The sequence below is a fragment of the Drosophila suzukii genome, chromosome 3, assembly GCF_043229965.1.
Source record: "Drosophila suzukii chromosome 3, CBGP_Dsuzu_IsoJpt1.0, whole genome shotgun sequence".
NCBI lineage: Eukaryota > Metazoa > Arthropoda > Insecta > Diptera > Drosophilidae > Drosophila > Drosophila suzukii.
Genome location: NC_092082.1, coordinates 20,464,020 through 20,483,838, shown reverse-complemented (window position 1 = coordinate 20,483,838; position 19,819 = coordinate 20,464,020). Strand labels below are relative to the sequence as shown.

The 19,819-nt window shown below is 40.7% G+C and overlaps 4 protein-coding genes across 5 annotated transcripts; all 4 read right to left on the bottom strand.

Annotated features, from left to right (window-relative positions):
• Window positions 1-9,160: 9,160 nt before the first annotated feature.
• On the bottom strand, window positions 9,161-11,318 carry LOC108018738 (glutamate transporter polyphemus-like). The gene is made up of 6 exons (XM_017086313.4): window positions 11,176-11,318; window positions 11,079-11,123; window positions 10,874-11,024; window positions 10,334-10,816; window positions 10,091-10,269; window positions 9,161-9,948 (listed from the first exon to the last, which is right to left on the bottom strand). Exons 1-6 carry the CDS (start codon window positions 11,187-11,189, stop codon window positions 9,387-9,389), a joined length of 1,434 nt encoding a protein of 477 aa, XP_016941802.4. The 5' UTR covers window positions 11,190-11,318; the 3' UTR covers window positions 9,161-9,386.
• A 177-nt stretch (window positions 11,319-11,495) lies between these two features.
• Window positions 11,496-13,747, bottom strand: LOC108018742 (glutamate transporter polyphemus). Of its 2 annotated transcripts, none has more exons than XM_065864495.2 (7): window positions 13,614-13,747; window positions 13,518-13,562; window positions 13,313-13,463; window positions 12,774-13,256; window positions 12,531-12,709; window positions 11,736-12,317; window positions 11,496-11,651 (listed from the first exon to the last, which is right to left on the bottom strand). In XM_065864495.2, exons 1-6 carry the CDS (start codon window positions 13,625-13,627, stop codon window positions 11,756-11,758), a joined length of 1,434 nt encoding a protein of 477 aa, XP_065720567.2. In that variant the 5' UTR covers window positions 13,628-13,747; the 3' UTR covers window positions 11,496-11,651; window positions 11,736-11,755. The 2 variants fall into 2 exon arrangements, with proteins under 2 accessions (XP_065720567.2, XP_016941806.4); XM_017086317.4 differs by having other exon boundaries at window positions 11,498-11,683; window positions 13,614-13,745.
• A 131-nt stretch (window positions 13,748-13,878) lies between these two features.
• LOC108018736 (proton-coupled amino acid transporter-like protein CG1139) lies at window positions 13,879-16,310 on the bottom strand. The gene is made up of 8 exons (XM_017086310.4): window positions 15,638-16,310; window positions 15,534-15,587; window positions 15,326-15,476; window positions 15,150-15,271; window positions 14,866-15,092; window positions 14,670-14,800; window positions 14,432-14,610; window positions 13,879-14,380 (listed from the first exon to the last, which is right to left on the bottom strand). The coding sequence occupies exons 1-8, from the start codon at window positions 15,733-15,735 to the stop codon at window positions 13,951-13,953; spliced, it is 1,392 nt and encodes a 463-aa protein (XP_016941799.4). The 5' UTR covers window positions 15,736-16,310; the 3' UTR covers window positions 13,879-13,950.
• Window positions 16,311-16,375: 65 nt separating this feature from the next.
• On the bottom strand, window positions 16,376-17,922 carry Fad2. Its single transcript, XM_017086311.4, has 2 exons — window positions 16,630-17,922; window positions 16,376-16,567 (listed from the first exon to the last, which is right to left on the bottom strand). Exon 1 carries the CDS (start codon window positions 17,886-17,888, stop codon window positions 16,827-16,829), a length of 1,062 nt encoding a protein of 353 aa, XP_016941800.4. The 5' UTR covers window positions 17,889-17,922; the 3' UTR covers window positions 16,376-16,567; window positions 16,630-16,826.
• Window positions 17,923-19,819: the final 1,897 nt, after the last annotated feature.

Below are 19,819 nucleotides of genomic sequence, written 5' to 3'. Positions count from 1 at the left end.
CTTATAATATAGCTATCTTTTAGGGTCTCTTAAAAATTCTGCAGTTTTATGTGTTTGTATCTTTTGGATCCTTCAAGATATAATCAAAGTTATATGTTAATGTAAAAAAAACCCAAAAAAAGAAGATTAAAAGAAGTAAATGTTCTAGTTAAAATTGAATTTATGTATCATATGTCTAAAAATCGCTAATGGTTCACAGGATTCATCCACTGTTTATCTAAAGTTATGTTAGTTGTGTTATGTTATGCATAAAAATGATGAGTTTTTTTATTTTTATGACTCCACACTAAAAAAGATTCCATAAATATAAAATAACTATTAAATATTTTTAAGAACCAACATTTAAATGCAACGAAAATGACTAAACCCTTATTATAAAGCTTTTGAATTCGTTCGACCTCTTGAGAACATTTTAACACTTCGACCTAAATTAAGGCTTTACTCGTCTTAACCTTGGGCCCTGTTGACTTTTCCCAGCGCCTAGATTTGCGGCGTTGGTGGTTAACTGTTTGTTTTTTTTTTTTTTGCGGGGGACAAACAATTCAGCACTTGATAGCGATGTTTTGGGCGATCGGACAGAACAACAATTCGCATTTGAAACGCCCCGAGCCACGAGCTTTCCCACGCTACTTGAGCGGCGAGAGCTGAAATCAAATTAATATGTGATATGAGGCGTTGAAAGCAGAAACGATTCGCTCCGAAGCGAGGGAAACTTAACCCATGGGCAGATAAGATATTTATCCAGGTGCTGGGGCTCCGGGAACTCTGTCTCCTCTCGAGCGTCGTAATCGTAATCACCCACAAAAAGCGTTGGCAAAAAAGGTATAGGAGCACGAAAAGGCAAATGTGCAAACGCAATTCAATTCAAGTCGAGGTCCGAGCAACTGAAACAGAAACAGAAACTGAACCGTGAGAAAATTACACCCACAGATAACCAGGCGGCAGTGGTATCCACAAGATACTCGTACTTAACTGCAGCGATAAGCGTTTTGCATTGTGACGCAATCGCCTTCGAAGTGCGAAGGAGTATGGGTTCGAGTGTGAGGGCATAGCACACATGTGTGCACAATTGAAAAATTACTATTTACCCAGCGAGAGTTTAAAGTTCGTGCCCAGGCCGGCGTATCTCGTATCTGGCGGATACGCGGATACTCGAATGCTCGGATACGCACACACACCGGCTCCTCGATAAGGGGCAGCGTGTGAAACCAATCAGAAACCCGTTGATTGAGCCGAGAATGACCCACGACACTGCGTGTGTGCCTGCCCGACTCTTGGTTCTTGGCTCTTAGTCTGAGTTTCTCGAGTTTCCCACTCACTTTCCCACTATTCACCATGCAAATCAGGAGCAGGCACATGCTGGCATTTTTAAAATGTGCATACAGAAATAGTTCCTAACACTTTTGGCCCAAGAAATCCTAAATGTTCCGCCCTTAATTAAAATTATTAATTATATTCTCTGTTTACAGACTGATAATTGAGTTGCAGAATTTTAAGTTGCTTATGTTTTGTTGTTTGAAATACAATGTAGATGTTTACTATCTTAAAAAGATAGTAACAATAATTTTTTTTACATTTTCATTATACAAAAGAACTTTATGACTTGACCAAGAACCAAAAGAAATATTTTATTAAGACTAATCTGGTTTTTACTTATAACACTCTTTTAACTTTTGACAAAGTTCGACAATTTGGAAAATAAACAAAAATAAATCTACACTTTTCCAAAAAAATAAATCAAAAAGTCAAAGCTCGTTAAAAATAAAAATCACTAAAAGTTATAGTTTTTTGTCTCTATTATTATTAGAGTTATTTGACATTTAATTATTTTAGTTGGTACAGGGATTTTATAAAAATTTAATAAAAATTGTTTATTTCAATACAAAAATAGTTATATGTTCCAGAAACTATTATTGAAGTTTATTATAACAGATAGCTATTACAAAATGAGATCCTAACGTATTTTAATAGTGAATTAATTCGTAAAATGTTAAGAGCAAGGATTGAATATATAGATAATTCATTTTTATAGGTAGGAAACCATAGTATACGATGTTCATTTTAAAGATCAATCCCAAAAAGAAGGAAAACTTGTATCAGGCAGGCCTGATCAATACTTTCCATAACACCCCTGCCCACCAATAAATTTTAATCACTTTTCCATTAGCAAACTGAGTATTACAGGGGGTAATGATGAGCAACTGATTAACCTTTTGTCTCGTCATTTACTCGTCGCATAAATCGCAGGCCCGTTTTCGATTTGAACTTCTGTTAATTTGCAATTTATAGTACGTTCGACCGCTGGCCAAATCGAATCGCCGCACTTCCATTTCCAATGCGCTGGACAAGTTTACAGGCGTTTCGGGCAGCAGTTAGCCAGCCAATCCACCTGCCCGATCGATGGCCAGATAAATGGCATTTTATTAGTTGGCTACTTACCCGGCTTACTCGGAACGTAAGTCGCCAATGGCCGGCTGGCAGCTTAATGTCAGGGGCACAATGTTTGGGCCATGTTTATTGGGATTAGCTGCCTGAAATTATGACCAATTTGTCGGGTTCAATGAGATGCAGCCCGCTGCCTTTCAAGTCAATTGGATGCAAAGAGGTTCCTCTTTGGGACTCCAAGTAGCACTAGCAGGAGGACCCATAACCCATAGAAGGCGCTCCTCGAGCACTTATTTTGCGTACATTTTTGGCAACAGAAATAAAATTAAAGCCTTAAACAGATAATGCCCCATCAACGCACTTTCCGACGCTGCCCGCCGGTATTCAATGCAAATCTGGGCTCACGAATCGTATTCTGATTCGGGTTTGGGCCTGCGTTTGGGTTCGGGTTAATAGAAAATTTATAATGCCAGCTAGCCATAAATTGTGCAAAACATCCACCCACATGCAGGCAGAAAAGGAGCCTTTTTGTGTGGGAAATAGGCATAAAAACGCTGTAATTTGCAGTTGACAAATACGCAAAACTCCTTACCGAGGCCGAGGCTGCAAAAATTAACTCATATTGCAAGTTGGTGGCTTGGGTGATTTAGATGGAGGCAACGATTGTACACTGAAAAGTGCATGGTACTGTGGCTTAGTGGTTAAATAAAATGTATATAAATATACAATTATGCTAAAAACGTGTCCTTATATTTTATACCTCCGGGCAAATAGGTATATCACGGAATACCTTTAAGTTGTATAGTTCCAAGGTATTTAGAAATGGTACAATCTCTTGGAAAACTAATATTGTTTCATTGTCAGTTTTGTAACACTCTGCCAAGTTAGAAATAGAGAACAAAGTCTTATTCAAAATGTTGACTGTATGTGATTTTCCTAACATTTCTTATTTCTATTTAACAAACTCAATATATAACGTTCGCTATCAATATAAAAATTCTAGGTTGTTATATTAACATCTTATCGTTGGGATGTGAAGCACATTTCCCAGCTTCTGGATTATGTAAATATTTTTATTAAATATACAAAATGTTAGTTAATTTTTCTCAGCGTAGAGGAGCAGGAGCAGCCCAAGTTCGAGGGGCCCGAATGATTTATACCCGCAGTGCGGCCTACGAAAATGTGTAGTGAGGAAGGCGGGAGGACAGGAGTTGCCACAATAGCAAGGGGTAGTGGGAGGCTCTGTGCGCCGGGCGAGAGTGTTTTGCCCCCCTCTCAAGACCATGCCCCCTGCCACTGCCACTGCCCCTCCCCCCATGCCCATCCCCCCCGAACATCTCACTCTGCAGGTTCTCCTACCTGTTGTGGCTGCGCCCCAGGCTGCAATTGTCTGCTTAAAAGCGCTCATTCTGTCCACAATGAAGCCACATAACTTGGCCGCAGTTACCGTCTGTTACCCATGGCCAGTGCCCCTCGTCCCCCTCCGATGTGATGATTTATTGCCGATCCCTGGATCCCTGGGTCCCTCGGTCCACCTCCTTGGGTCCCGTGTTCCTTTGGCGAACCCAGCACGGTAGCTGCGGCTCCTCTCGCTGAAACCGAATTGAAACTTTATTTAATAAGTTGATGTTATTTGTTAACTGCGCGAAGGGCGCTTCGAGAGCCCAACTGAGTTATGTGGCCAGGGCAGAGGAGCTTCGTCTAATGCCAGCCGGTGTACACCCAGAAAAACAGGACTTCTGAAAGGACATTGGCCTTCTTATGCCAATATTTTATTTGTCTGTCCTAGCCCATCTCACTGAAATTAATACAAATTGTTGCTTAAATTAAAGTGTGGTTACTCTAAAAGTATTAGAAAAATTGAATGTTCATCTATTATTAAAGTCATCTTGTTTGGTTATCTAATAAGCGATTAGCAAACAAGACATTTCAAGAACCCTATGAGGGATATGGTAGATGGAACCATGACGGCTATCTTACATGAATAACTTTAGCTTAATGAAACGTGTTATTTATTTATTTATTCTCAGGCTAAAAGGCAATTGAGAAGTTACCTATAGTCTATGCTTTTCATTGTAGCTATAGCTACTGTGGCCTTAAGCTACGAATGAAACGTGTTATACCTTACAATACCGTTGAAACCTAAAATTTTTAACTTTGCTCAATTACTGAAAATTGTGCAACCTAGTTGTTAAATTTTCCAGAAATCGTTGTATAATATATTAAATGGTGGATGTGATTTTTTATATATTAAAATTGAAATTTAATGCCCAAAAAATTTATTATAAATAGAATTTTTAAAAAATATACAAAATATTTAATCTTATATTTCTAAGATCTCATAATAAAATTCTAAGTTGATCAACATTAAAGCCTAGTCAAATTTATTTTGACCTCATTTTCAAAGAAATCGATCAAATTGAAAATATTTTTTTTCGAGAAAATACAGAAAGCAATGGGAATTTAAAGGTTTTTCATAATAAATGGAAAAAGTGTATGTTTTCTTAGTGGGTTTCATTTAAAACCCATATATTTTACATATTTTTACGTGGTCAAGTAAACATAGACTCATGATATCGCCCTGTGAATGGCAGTCGAATTTGACATTGACACCGCTCAGATTTGCGGTGACCAGTAATGGAATTCATTTGCGGACGCACTTGACCCCATTGGGGTCCGATCAGACCTTCTCCACCTGCCCAATCCTGCGGCGATTTGTGCGTGCATCAGACGAATTGCATTAGAAAGTCTGGATCCCGACCAGATGGACAGATGGCGGCTGGCACTTTAATCTGAGCCGCGGCACACTTGCTGACAAATTGCTGATAAATAAAGCGAGAGATTTGCAATAATGCCTTTCTAATTTCATGCGTCGCCAGCGACTCGGCTCCTTGCCATTGGGCATGCAAAGCGCACAAAAAGAGGCAAGCTCCAATCCTGGCATGGCGCCTCCATTGAGATCGGCAGTGGGTCCGTGGCCCCGGCTCGGGTTTAAACATTTTCCACACGTAACGCGAAAGTTTGAATCATTTGTCCGGCACACAACGCAGCGATTTTCATTTAAAATTCTTGTCACAGACATGTAATTGCAACGCGCCAACGACATCGTCGATTCCAACTCCGACTTCGATCCGACTCCATCGCTGTGGGCAGCCCAAGGGCACTGCGAAAAATAATATATGGGTGGCCTTTTACAGGCATTCAGCTGAAATAGTGCATGGGTAGCCTTTTAAAGCCATTGCGAGGAAATTCCATTTTCGATTAAGTTAAATATCGCAACATATGCACATTATACCGCACTTTTTGAAAAGTCATTCATATTACACGGATTTTTAAATAAGTTGTGTTTATAATATAATAAAAATATAATAATAAGGTATTACTGTTAATATTACAAGGCACAATTAAAATCAATAATAAGGTATTTTTGACTATTTATGACTATTATATCATTATATTAAATCATCATTTATATATATATCATTATCACTATATCATCAGTCATTAATTTTAAATATTTTTCTAATTTCTAAAAATATATTCTTTCATATTAAAAAAATTGTAAATAAGTGTAAGCCGTTATATCTTTTTTAAATAATATGATTTTCACATTGAAACAGATAATGTATATTTAATTGTCTTTACCATGCTCTTAAATTATATCCATTTTTAGTTTAAATATAGAATTTTTTTGGTTATCTAAATAGTTATTTAATAACTTTAATGTTACATTGGAATTCTTAAATATCTTTAAAAAAAATATAATCAAGAATGTATCTGTAAGATACTCGACAATATTTTTTATTGTGCAGACGGACTTATAGGCTATTGACAATACGTTTGTCAGGCGCGATGGCCGCTGCTGCAACTCCCGCTTACCCCCTACCCCTACCTCCCCCTCTCCCTGACCCACTCCCCCAATCGGCCGCTCCACCACCCCCCTCCCCCCTCACAATCCCATTCGAACGCCCCTTGCCATCTTGTGGCGCTCTGTGTTGACACAGATAAGTGCGTGGCGGCGGCGATAAGTAGCGTTTTATGCATTAATTTCTGCTCAAAAGAGCATTATTTATTACGCATTAATGCGCTGAATTAACGTTTATTTAATTAATATTAATGCGGCTGCCGCTTTTGCGGTTTGCTGTCGTGCTGCAGCAGTGGCTGCTGCATTTTGGCACAGATTTTTGGGTCAAACTCCGCTAGTCCTGTTAAAGTTGTCAATAAACGGTTGGTTAACTCGGTAATCTAGTCATGTTCGATTTTAGAAAGGAAGCTATTTATGAAGTATTAATGTTGCATTTATTATCATTTAAAAAACTGTTACATCCTTTTGTCACTTTATTAGGACACCTTACATTCTTAGGTTTTATGTTAAATGCGGAGAATAAGATGTGGATAAAAAGGGAAGATATTAATTTCTTAAGACTAAGATCAACCATTGTATTTTGAAGTTGTGATTTTTTATTTAATTTTATATTAATTGTATGCTTGCCTTTATTTTAAGGAATAAATCTGAAATTATTTACTTAGGGTAACCTTTTATATTTGGAAGAAGCAATGGTTTAAATGTGAAATAAACTTTATAAGAAAATAAAGCAGACGCTTAAAGATTTTCTGGATCTATTTCAATAAAAAGATTTTTGATTTAATTTATTTTTGTACTAGTATTTTTTATTATCAGGAATATTTTCAATATTTTTTATTGGTATTGCATAACATTTTCGGAGCTTTACCTTTTCAATTTGGAAGGGAATCTGTTGAAACTGTGAAATTGGCATCATAATGTTGTTTGGAAATTAAGTTAACTTGGGGGAACTTTATCCAGTTCCGCCTTCCCTGAATCCGCGCTTACTCATACTACTTGTTTATTCCGATCCATACCTTTATCACCGCTGGTTTTCGATGATCCCCAGCAGTGACCCTCGAGTTGTGCAAATATTTTACCACAAATCGAAGGTGCCGTCGATCTGGGATCCGAAAATGAAATTGAAATCGAAAGTAAAGTCGCCAGGCAAATACATCACTCGGTTGTCCCGAGATAGCCGAAAGGAAACGGGCGTTTTGGATGGGCAAATATTTGCGAAGTCGCGATAAGGGTTCGTTTTTTCGGGTAATCGATCAGTGTCATGCGGGGGTGGGGGCGTGGACCTCGAAGCGCAATAAACCCGGTAATTTATAGACCAATCACAGACCCAGTGCACGCACCGCGAACAAGTGAAAAAATCATAGTCCAAACACACATAACGCATTAGAGGCGATCTGCGAAGGAGAAGGAAAAGCCTGGACAGTTGGACTGTGTGGACTATATGGGGCTGGGGATGGGGGTGCAATTTATAGGATAGACAACGCACAGCGGGTAGTCGCGAGTCCCGAGGAGCATCATCCCAGTACTTGCCTCATTGCCAATTGATTTATACAAACGGCAAAGCAACGGAACACAAATTGGCTGCCTCGAAGATCTCTCTTCCCTGCTTATTATTTTTTCTTCTTTTTTGAGTTTTCCTGCAGCATGGCTATGGGAAATGATTTGTTGCACTTTGGCTGCAATCACAGAGCCGCAGTTGCGTATACGCAGAACTCTTCGGGGCCGCTGCTTAACCCGGTGACCTCCTCGCTGGGAGGGATCCAATGGGCTAGGATACATATGGTATATATAAAAATAAGAACTAGAAACGAGAAACACGTGTGGCTCGATCGCTTTTCCTTAGAAACCATTAGATATGATCGCTTTGCATGCCGACTGCGTAGCTAATTAGAGCCTTAAATGGCCAAACCAAGGCAATCCCCCGGCGGAAAGTGAGATTGCCGCCAGGCGTTGGCAAAAAATGCCACACAAATGACAGCGGACCCGTTGACCGTTTTTGGTTGAAATCGAAGTGGCAACGGGACGCAGCCAACAGACGGCAGCCAAACACCAGTTTATCGGGCCGAAACGACCCAAAACAATAAATTACGCAATCCAAATGCTCAACTGCAGTCCATCAATGGCATAATGAGGCAGTCTCGAGATTCAGAGTCCCAGTCTGAGTCCCAGTCCCAGTCGCAGCGTAGATGCATTACCATATCGGCATAAATTCCGGAGCACATCGTTAAGTGGGCTGACGAGTGGCCGGCATCGAAGGAACAGGCTTACAGGTTGCTGCCTGTCCACCTCGTGTTGCATGTTGCAGGTTTCTTGCTGCAGGTTGCTGGCTGCAGGTTGCTGGCTCCGCACTTGCCACATGCCAGGCATCCTCTGCCTCTGCCTCCGCCTCCGCCTCCGCCAAACTCCCACAGCTAATGAGGGAATTAACCGCCATGCCAATGCCACATCGTCATCGCCATCGATAATGGCTTGTGCCCGGCCTCAGGTGGGGGTTAAATCAGTGGGCGGCGATCCTGACCTTTGGGAATGGCGCCTGCTGCCTGGAGGGCTTTAAATGCCTCGCCAACCAAGCATTGAACTCGACTGTTTAATTATTCAGTCGTCTGCTAGTCAAACTAAGTAAAAGTATCTGCAAAACAAAAGCCATTTCCATAGCAAACACAACGGCAAATGAAAACACTATATTTAAAATATTTATAAGGCCCTTGAAGCGTGTATATGTCTTGCAATACAAAATGTTATTAAAGTGTATGAAATCCACTTTTACCACTGTTAATTAGTGTTATAATTAAATGTAGTAAAAAGCCTAGTATTTTATTAAAAAGGGGATTTACATTTTATTGATACCAATTGATTATACAAATATTTCTTCAAGGCAATGTTTCTTACATATTCTCTGAAGTTACATTAAAGTCTTGACTTGGATATTCCTGACCAGAATCTCAAATGGGTAGGGTTACAATTACAATTTTAGACATATCGTTATGCTAATATTATACCATAACTTAAAATTTAAATGCATTTATGGCCCACCAAAATTTTGTAATGATTAACAAGTTTTTAGAAAATGAGACCGAAATAAGGGCTACAAAATTATATCTCCATGTATAAAGTTCAAAGGGTTTCTCTATTTGCCTTATAGGAACCTGAATGCAGGTTCCTGCGTGGGTTCCCCTGCAACTGCAATGGCTGTGGTGAGCAGAGTGGTGATATTCTCGGTAGCTGTGGTGTCCACAGTGGTGGTTCCATCTGTGACGCCAGTTGTCGCTCCGTGTCCACCTCCCCACTCCCTGATCATACTCATAATGGAAAATATGGTGCCTTGCACCAAAATAATGAGGCCAATGATTACATAAAGGATGTCCTTTACGAGCTTCCACTTCAGCTTTCCGTAGTTATACTCCGGCGGATAATACAGACAGATTTCGATCAGGGCGGGAAATACCAGGTTCAACAGCGATATGGTAAGAGCTCCGACCAGCGACAGCAGGGGACCAATTTTCGGGGCAAGTATGCCAGTTATGGTGGTAAGCAGCACAAACACAACCCGGATGATGCTCTCCTTCAAGACCGCGTGCTTCAGCTCGCCACTCTTGTTCCAATAGTGATTCATTATAATGTCGGGTACCACATATCCGGCCAAGGGATAAGTCAGGAAAATTGCCATGGCAATAAAGGCCTTGGAGACCTGAGCAAGTCTGTGGGTGTTGTTTGATTAGGTAGGCTTAAATAGATAAAAACTGAGAGGTATATGTTGCTTCCTCTTTCTCTGAAGAATTCGCATTCTTATTTTGTTAAGAAAAGTTGTTCAAATATAGTTATGGTTAAAGTTAAACTTACACCTCGTTTGTGGGAATATTGAGTGAGACACTATCAGCAATTTGGTCTCCATAGCGCCAGTAGCCCATGATTCCAAAGAAAATATACGAAACTATAACTATCACTATGGCCATATCAAGAATCCCGAACCAACCGAGGTAATGTTGTGGCTTGGCCATCTGGGATTCGACGGCCAGCATCTGTAAAACATTTCATACCGTTTGTAAGGATTGTAAACCCTTTATAATCATTTTAGGGACTCACCACTCCCACCGAGGTGATCGAGAAAATAGCGATGCCAAAAAATAAGGGCAACAGCTCTATAGGTCCAAAAACGATATTCCGTTCCGATATTGGAGGTAGACCCACGAACAGGTAGTACATCATCATAAGAAAGCCAAGGTATATGAGAATGGTGGCCACTATATTGAAGGGAACCAGATATTTAAGCTGGCGTACCAGAAACGGCCCGATCTGGAGGAGTCCAATGACGGTTATATAGATCCTTAAGTCAGCCACTGCCACGTGGAAGTCAAAAATTTGCTTTACGTTGGCAGACACGAAGAGAATGTACACGACACAGACGCCGAACTGCGAAGCTCCCAATACTCCATCGCATATATAACCACCAGCTTTTGAGCAGTACTTGAAGCACTTGGGTCCCTGGCCAAAGGAGTAAGCCATCGCCTGTGGATAGGTCGCATAGCCGATCTGCATCCGACGGGAACACTCCACCATGCAAATAATCTGCCAAGGAACCCATCAAATTGGTAACTTATAAAAAGGCCAGCTCACTAGACTCACCAGCATCTGAATGCCATGAATAAGCATTATACAAGACAAAATTAGCAAGATAGCGCCATTGATAATGCCAGCATAGTAGAATGCCAAGGGAAGGGACAAAACTCCGGTTCCCACCACGCACTTGAGTAGAGAAAAAAAAGCCCCAACATCGCTGAAGAAAAAAATAGAACTCGGTAAAATAATTAGTGGTAGTAAGGAAACTTACGATATCGGTTTAGCCACATTTCGATTTTCGTAAGGATTATAGCCTCTGTGGATCAGAACTTTAGAGATCTATTGTTAAAAAGTTGCGCTTTTCTTACCCTTTATCGGCCATTTAGAAAATATGTTTTTTCTTTTAAAAATTTATGTAAGAAAATAATTTGTGGGTGTAAATTACATGGCAGTATTTACTAAGAAACTGAAATTTCTTAGGAAAATTTCAAATATTGTTGACGGAATAAGGAAAGGCACTGTGGATGTTCTCAACATTATCAAAAAATCGGTGAGTTTAATAAGCGATTCTTTGCCATTAGTTAAGTCGATAAAACTGACAATTTCAGAATGCATACACTTTTTATTTTCATTAAGAACTATGATTTCTATATCGCTTCTACGACCAATTGATTTATCAATATTTATTTAATATTTATTGAGTTAGTTATACTTTCACAAACAGAAAATAATTTTGAAAATCTAGAGTATCCATATCTTATGACTCTTTATGACAGCCTAACGAAAGTGGGGGTGCTCATGGTAATCACTGTGCCTGCCATTCCACCGGTAAAGGCCATTAAGACTAAGAGCATTGATCTGATTGATATGGTGCATCTAAAAATAATAAGAATAAGAAAGATACCTAAATATATGATATAAGGACTACCAGAATATAAAGCCTACTCCCTATAGAAATCTTAAAGCGGGTTCCTGAGTGGGTTCATCGGTAGCTGCAATGGCTGTGGTGAGCAGAGTGGTGAAATTCTCGATTGTTGTGGTGTCCACTGTAGTGGTTCCATCCGTGCCACCAGTTGTCGCTCCTTGTCCACCACCCCACTCCCTGATCATATTCATTATGGAGAAAACGGTGCCTTGCACCAAAATAATGAGGCCTATGACTACATAAAAAATGTCCTTTACGAGCTTCCACTTGAGCTTGCCATAGTTATACTCCGGCGGATAATACAGACAGATCTCGATCAGGGCGGGAAATACCAGGTTCAACAGCGATATGGTAAGAGCTCCGACCAGGGACAGCAGGGGACCCAGATTCGGGGCAAGTATGCCAGTTATGGTGGTCAGTAACACCATAGCCACTCGGAGGATGCTCTCCTTCAGCACGGCGTGCTTCAGCTCTCCACTCTTGTTCCAGTAATGGTTCATTATTATGTCGATTACCACATAGCCGGCTAAGGGATACGACAGGAAAATGGCCATGGCAATAAAGGCCTTGGAAACCTGAGCAAGTCTGGGGATGACAAATGTTTTGTTAGTTTTCGAAATAATGTAATAGTGTTGACGATGCCGTGAACTACACTGCATCGCTGAATAATGGGATAAGTTTTGTATCATCGTTTAGTACTAAACAATTTCCGCTATTTAGAAATTATATTGAACAACGGATGTTGTTTAAATAATTAAATGATTATTTTTATATTAATCTAATTACAGATAAACTCACACTTCGTTTGTGGGAATATTAAGTGAGACACTGTCAGCAATTTGGTCGCCATACCGCCAGTAGCCCATGATTCCAAAAAATATATAAGAAATTAAAACTATCACAATGGCCCAATCGAGAACTCCAAACCAACCAAGGTAATGTTGCGGCTTGGCCATCTGGGATTCGACGGCCAGCATCTGCAAACAAGTCAATACCATTTGTAAGGATTGTAAACCCATTCTAATTACTTTAAGAACTCACCACTCCCACCGAGGTGATCGAGAAAAGAGCGATGCCAAAAAATAAAGGCAACTTCTCAATAGGACCAAAAACGATATTGCGCTCCGATATCGGAGGCAGACCCACAAACAAGTAGTACATCATCATAAGAAAGCCGCTGTATATGAGAATGGTGGCCACTATATTGAAAGGTATCAGGTACTTCAGTGACCGTATCAGGAATGGGGCTATCGAGAGGAGTCCAATAACGGTTACATAGATCCTTATGTCAGCCACTCCCCAGTAAAAGTCTATAAGCTGCTTGAAGTTGACTGACACAAAGACAATGTAAACGACACAGACACCAAATTGAGAAGCTGCCAAAAATCCATCGCAGAAATATCCTCCAGCTTTTGAGCAGTACCTGAAGCACTTGGGTCCCTGGCCAAAGGAGTACTCCATCGCCTGTGGAAAGGTGGCATACCCGATCTGCATCCGTCGGGAGCACTCCACCATGCAAATAATCTTATAAAAACAGACAAGATTGGTAACTACCTTTAAGAACGGCTCCCTAGACTCACCAGCATCTGAATGCCGTGAATTAGCATTATTGAAGCCAAAATGAGCAGGACAATGCCATTAATGATGCCTGCAAAGTAAAAAGCCAAGGGAAGGGACAACACTCCGGTTCCCACCACGCTTTTGAGTAGCGAAATGAAAGCCCCAAAATCCCTGTAAAGATATTATGAACGGGGTAAACAACTTATTGGAAGTTAAGACACTTACGATATAGGCTTAACCACATTTCGATTTTCGTAAGGATTATATCCTCTGCGGATCAGAAAGTTAGTATTTGACTGTAAGGACTGTACTCTTCTTTACCCTTTATCGGCCATGTTCGCTTTTGTTAATTTTTTTTTAAATTTTTACAAAAAGGGAGTTGTGTGTATATTTCATGGACATGGCAGTATTTACTAAGAACCTTAAATTTTATTTGAAAAATCTAACATTTTAAGAGGGTTTCAAGCATAAACAAACATAATCAAAAATGTATGCTCTCTGTTCTACGACATTAGTTTTATCGATTTTTAAGAGATTTATCAGAGATCCAAAATTTGTTTAATGGTTGGGATTGAAACCCCAAACGATTTTAAAAATAAAAAGCAATTTGATTTATTTATTCATGTTAAATTGGTAGTGCAAAAGATTACATTTCGAACTAAAATCTCTTGATGACGGGATAACGAGCATGGAGGGTGCGCAGGGTAACCACTGTGCCGGTCATTCCACCGGCTAGACCCATTATGATAAACAGCATTGATCGGTAAAAAAAGATTCTTCCAGGTCCGTAGCCCTCCTCATAGCGAATGCATAGATCCACGATTCCCGGCAGGATTAGACCCAATTGTGCCAAACAAAAGGATCCCACAAAGGAGAGCAGCAGTCCAAAGTCCGGGTACTGAATGGCCACCAGAACCGAGGCGATTACCAAGGCGATTCGCACCAAGAACTCTACCGCACTGGTAGAACCGTCTTCCAACTCTGGTTCCAAATAATTCCGCCAGATAATATCCACAGTTACGTAACCCTGCAGGGCATAGCTGAAGAAAATTGCCACGGCGAACATTGCAGTTACCAACTGGGGGAGACTAATAAAAACAATATTTAGGGTAGTCAAATTGTAGCTTAAGAATACCAACAATTCCTTTTCAGGCAGATTCCCCAGAACAGAGCTGGCCGTATCTTGACCATACCGCCAGTATCCAAAAAAACCAAAGATCGCATAAAAGGTAATCACCACGATCATAGCTTGATTTAGAACCCCACAGGGTCCGAGAAAATCCTCCGGCGTTCGCATATTGCGGCCAAGAGCTAGGATCTACAAATAATGTTATTTTCTTGGTACTATATTACTAATAATACTAATAATAAACCTACCACTCCAACCGATTCGATGGCAAAAAGTACCGTGCCAAAAAACAGTGGAAAGTTCGCCAATGGCTGAATGGCATGAAGATGTTCAAACTTGGGAAGACCCCGGAGCAGGAAGCTTAATATTAGGCAAAAGCCTATGGGAAGAAAAAATTGGTAAGACTTAAAGTAAAGATAACAAAAGAATTGGGGAAAAACTCACCTAGAAACAGGAGGATGTTGGAAGTTAAGGCAAATGGCACAAGGCTTTTTAGATCGCGTATTAAAAACGTTAAGATCAATGGCAAGGCAAGAAAAGCCATGTAGAGCCTCTCATCTAAGGGCCAGAAGTGTAAATCCCCCAAATGCTTAAGGCTTTTTGCTATGAAGACCACGTAGACACAGTCCACTCCAAAGTGATAGGCACACATCAGCACATCCACTAAGTATCTAAATTATAGAGCTTTGTTTTATCAGGAGTATACTTTGTATCTAATACCAACTTACCCAAAGGGCTTGCTCAGAAATCGAATCTTGGGATGACCAATGCTGATAGCCAGTTCCACTGTTTTTCGATAACTGAGCATTGGAATTTGATATTGATTTCCCAACGCATTTATATGCTGGAGCTGTAAAGAAATATTAGATCTCAAGGTTCCTTAATTATATGATATAAGGGCTACCAGAGTATGCATCGCATAGAGCACAAAGGAGGTCAGAGCGAAAGTGCTTATAAGACCAATTAGCCAACCCGAATACAGAAAAGCCTTTGGCATGGCCAAGCAACCAGTTCCAAATCCACACTTCAGGACGTTTATGAAGGTCTCCAAGTCTCTGGGAACAAGAAAAGCTTAGGAGGCTGGTACCACACTAGAATCGAAACCTTCTTACGACAATCTATTGTCCTTTGCCAAAGGCGAATGAGCTTCATAGGCCAACGGGGATCTGTGGGAGATTCTTCGTTACGAAAACCCATTACTCTTAACTTGGCTCACCCGAAACTCTTTTGCACACCGCCCAGGAGTCTTTGGTGGAAGGACAGCTCCTGGTCTAAGCGTCGGTGGCTGGGCAACTTCCTCTGCTTTCGCTCCATTTCAGGAAAATTGAATCACTCGAAAGGGAATTATTATTTTTCAGCGGGGAAGTCAGCGCCGACTTTGGTCTGCAATTATGCAAATGTGGATCACCGATCCCTCGGGTTATGATCTCTGGGATGTGGATGTGGATGTGGAGATGGAGTGGCCTGGTCGGATTCCGGCTTCCAGGAAGGGTGGAGGTATTAGCATGGCCCTAAGCGGCCTCTCTTTCCAGGAAAGATCCAACTCTTCTCCTCCGATGTGTGGGCGTTGTTGGTCTGGCCAAAGCCAAAAGGAATTCGCTACCTAAATTATGCAATGGCCTCGGGGTCCTGGGCAAACTAATTAGTGTGGCCAGCACGGACATTTCTCAAATGCCCCCACCCCAATTGGCACCTGGCCATAAATTCACCGGCCTTTTGGACGGACAATCTACAGTTTCTAGTTAAGTCTTCCCGCTTCTCACTCTCTCTTTATCATTGTGTGGGGCCGACTGCCCGCTGCGAGCCACCTCCTCCATTCTTTGCAGTGCCGAATCGAAAATGCAAATGTACCGTCCCCCCAGAGAGAAGTAAGTATTCTCTTCAGGGGCCAGAAGTCAACTAAGCAGATTTGTTTATTTAACTTTCTATCTAGAAACGATTCGTTGGTCGGCTGTTCACGTTGTACTCAAGAGGTTTTATTATAAAGGGTACATTTTTAATTATTTTCTTTATCTTATATTGTCCCATTAAATAAAAAAAAAATGGTAACATCTATTAATGATTCGTTGTCGCTTCTTCACGTTGTACTTAAGCAGTTTATTATAAGAGGGACATTTAAAATTATCATCTTTTCTCATCATGTCGCCTAGAATAAAGAAATAAACCGTAAAAGATATATGGATATTTTGAAATATAACAAAAACTTACACTCAATCGTAGCTACCTCAAGCTTTACCTATAAATATATAATTTTTCGGACAAAGAACCTTGAAAGTTTCAGTAAGTAGGGCAGGTCGAGGAATTCTCCCCTTAATTTCTAAGACTTTAATTTAATGCAGCGGTAACCAATTGCTCATTTGAAATTCAATTGATTCACAGCAGTTCACTTTTTTTGAACTTTTGCTCTACGCCTCTTTTCGCTGGTGGGTGATGGTGGTGTCGCCAATGTCTTCCGACTTTTGATCCTTGTCACCCCAACCCCAAACGGGATGGGAGCCATCACCCGTCCTAAGAGCTCTCTGGCGAACCATGTCCAAGGACACACTCTTAAGATCGTATGCCCAGCCCAGATAGGCGAAAAAGTCGATGAACTTGGTGGTCGCATCCTGAGAACATGGCCCCAGCTCCGCACTCTTGTAGTCCCAAGGAAAGACATGATGGTAGTTGTGGTACCCCTCGCCCACGTGGAAACTGATTAGGAAGCCCTGATCCACGGGGCATATGTTCTTGTCATAGGGTTTCATGCCGAACATATGGGCGGAACTGTTGACCATCCAGATGAGATTCAAGCTGACGCACCACCTGAGCAACGCCATCACATGCCAGGAGGTATTCAAGGACTCGCCCCACAGGTACATGGGCAAGGCGGTGGGCAGGACGAAGCAAATAACTGGCATCAACCACAGGTAGTACTTCTTCTGGAACATTACCAGGGGATCGGCCTCCAGATCGGAGAGATCTATCTGCTTGCCCTTCTCCACCACCTCGGGATGTTTTCGGCAGCACAGCCATCCGATGTGAGCAAAGAACCAACCACGCTGTGAGTTATAGGGATCCGCATCCGTTTCCGTGTACTTGTGATGCACCCGGTGATCCCGGGCCCAGTAGTAGACCGCATCCTGAAACGCCAGGGTGTTCAGGAACAGGAAGATCAACTTCAACGGCGTGTTTGCCTTGAAGGTGCGATGGGCCCACAAACGATGGGCGCCACCGGAAACACCCAAAATGGTGATCACCAAGGCGGGAGCAAAGAGCAGCACGGTGGTCCAAGTGGCCTCCGTGAAGAGTAACCACACTCCGTATACGGAAGACACGTGAAGGATCACGAACAGCACTATGTTCAGCCACACCAGCTCCAGTTTGCTGCCATCGGTAGTCCTGAGGTTGGTCAAATCCTTGGTCAAACCAACATCCACATCCGATTCGAAAAGCACTCCCGTGGAGGTGTCGTTGCTGTTGGGTGGCATTTTGGTCTAACTTTGCTTCTGTCACCCGTCCGAAGCCTTATATGTTAGATATATAGAACCCGCGATTCCGGGCTGCAATTCTTATTCAACACCTTTGGCCGATGCAAAATGTCAGACATTTGGTATATGCCATTGCATTATTTATTTATTTGCACGCAATACAAGGTTATATTAGTCAAAATTGTGTTCTACACACGGAAAAAACAAGTGCTTCGTAAAATTTCCAAGTAAATGTTAAATGGGCCTAACCCATCGAATTGGCGATTTTTTCCATGAGATAGTCACTCATTCGTAATATCTTAACGTAACGGTCACTATAAAAACTAGTTATCTAACTACAGAAAAGGGTAACATGGAGTTAACCCTCCCATTGTGTTAAAATATTTATTTTGTGAAGATATTCACCCATAAAAATGGTAAAATGATAAATTAATTATTTATAAACACGTCCCTGGAGCATAGTAATTTATAAGTAAAATAAGAAAAGTAATTTTTTAATAACCCTTTACAAAATTGAGTTCATCCTAAAACTCTTAGGAGTAAGGTTTGTCCTTGACTTTCAGCTTAAACACTTGACAAAATATATGCTTTAAGTAGAGTTTAACTTCGGAGTCATTATTATGAATTAATTTTAAACAACACATTGGAGAAAATTTGTAAATTTATTGCATTAACAAATTAGGTACATCACGTAAACGTAACTATGTTAATAGTTGTTTAACTTTTAAATAGTAAGCAATCAAATGAGCATATCTTTGTAGATGTTATGGTTTCCGAGGGTTGTGCTTTTTACACTATAGGGTCGGAAACTCGTATTACTACCTGTTACACACCTTTCCCCAAAAAACAATATACCCTTTTACTCTTCGAGTAAGGGGTATGAATTGAAGGCCACTGATTGTTTTCGGACATTTTTATGTTTTCGCAATGTCATTCGCCAGTTTACGAATGCAATGCGAAATTGAAAATCGCAACAATAATAGTATGATAATTTCTGATAAACTTCCGTACATACAATGCTGCAAGACTACAAATTACAATTCTTGCGTCGACTTCTGGCGCTTCCTAAACTGCAGTTTCCGGGTCGTCTGGTTCCCATGCGTCATTAACGCAGTTCTGGATTATTCGATATCATTTGTCTGCAGCACTTATGTTAATGATTATTCCCATGAATAATGGATACGTTTTTGAATGCACCACCACATCGGGAAATTCTGTTTCTTCTCTTGTCTTCAAAGTGGTGATATGTGCACCTACTTACAAAATGCGATTAATACATTTTGAGTAAAACACAGAAGTGACAATGTGATATTGGCTGGAAAACTTCCGCACTTACATATGTAAGTTATTGCAACATTGAAAAATACAAATGAAGACATTTTTCCCGTATACCTTGTAAGTCTCCATGAACTTACCTCATGACTTGGAAACATTTTAAGTACATTTTATATTTATCAAATCTGATCCTAACAATTTAAACAGTGAACGTGGAAAGCTTTTTGTATTGCCCTTTTAAACCTATGTCACAAATAAATTTCCGAATTTTATTTGCTTAATCAAGGTGGTCAACTGATATATTTGCTTTGTTTAAAGTAATACAATCTAAGTATCCACATTTTATTAAGCATAGTCAAGGAACAACTTGACTTTTTCTGCGTGCATGTGAATGGTTGATGTTGCTGCCTCTGCCTCTGCCGTTGATGTTGCAGTTGCAGTTAGATGTGGCGCATCATTAAAGTGCAGACAAATGGCAGCGCGGCATGTGCGGCACATGTCAGGCTGCACAAGCTTTAGCAACAGGTGAAAATGCTGGAATTTTGATTATCCACTGCTGCTGCAGTTGCTGTTGCTGTTGCGGTGATTGGCAGCAACTGTTGCTGCTGGTGCGGCAGCAACTTAAACTGTAACTTTCAGCGATTTGTCGCTGTCGT

What these genes read in the sequence shown, in the direction of transcription:
- LOC108018742 (XM_065864495.2), bottom strand. An exon ending in AATGTGGTTAAGCCTATATC is followed by an intron (nt 13,464 to 13,517) that starts GTAAGTGTCTTA and finishes ATATCTTTACAG; the next exon opens with GGATTTTGGGGCTTTCATTT. An exon ending in AATATTCCCACAAACGAAGT is followed by an intron (nt 12,318 to 12,530) that starts GTGAGTTTATCT and finishes TGTCATCCCCAG; the next exon opens with ACTTGCTCAGGTTTCCAAGG.
- LOC108018738 (XM_017086313.4), bottom strand. An exon ending in TTCATGGCATTCAGATGCTG is followed by an intron (nt 10,817 to 10,873) that starts GTGAGTCTAGTG and finishes GTTCCTTGGCAG; the next exon opens with ATTATTTGCATGGTGGAGTG. An exon ending in CGATCACCTCGGTGGGAGTG is followed by an intron (nt 10,270 to 10,333) that starts GTGAGTCCCTAA and finishes AATGTTTTACAG; the next exon opens with ATGCTGGCCGTCGAATCCCA.
- Fad2 (XM_017086311.4), bottom strand. Translation starts at nt 17,888, where the DNA reads ATGCCACCCAACAGCAACGACACCTCCACGGGAGTGCTTTTCGAATCG.
- LOC108018736 (XM_017086310.4), bottom strand. Translation starts at nt 15,735, where the DNA reads ATGGAGCGAAAGCAGAGGAAGTTGCCCAGCCACCGACGCTTAGACCAG. An exon ending in GGTGTGCAAAAGAGTTTCGG is followed by an intron (nt 15,588 to 15,637) that starts GTGAGCCAAGTT and finishes AATCTCCCACAG; the next exon opens with ATCCCCGTTGGCCTATGAAG. An exon ending in CCATCGAATCGGTTGGAGTG is followed by an intron (nt 14,611 to 14,669) that starts GTAGGTTTATTA and finishes CATTATTTGTAG; the next exon opens with ATCCTAGCTCTTGGCCGCAA.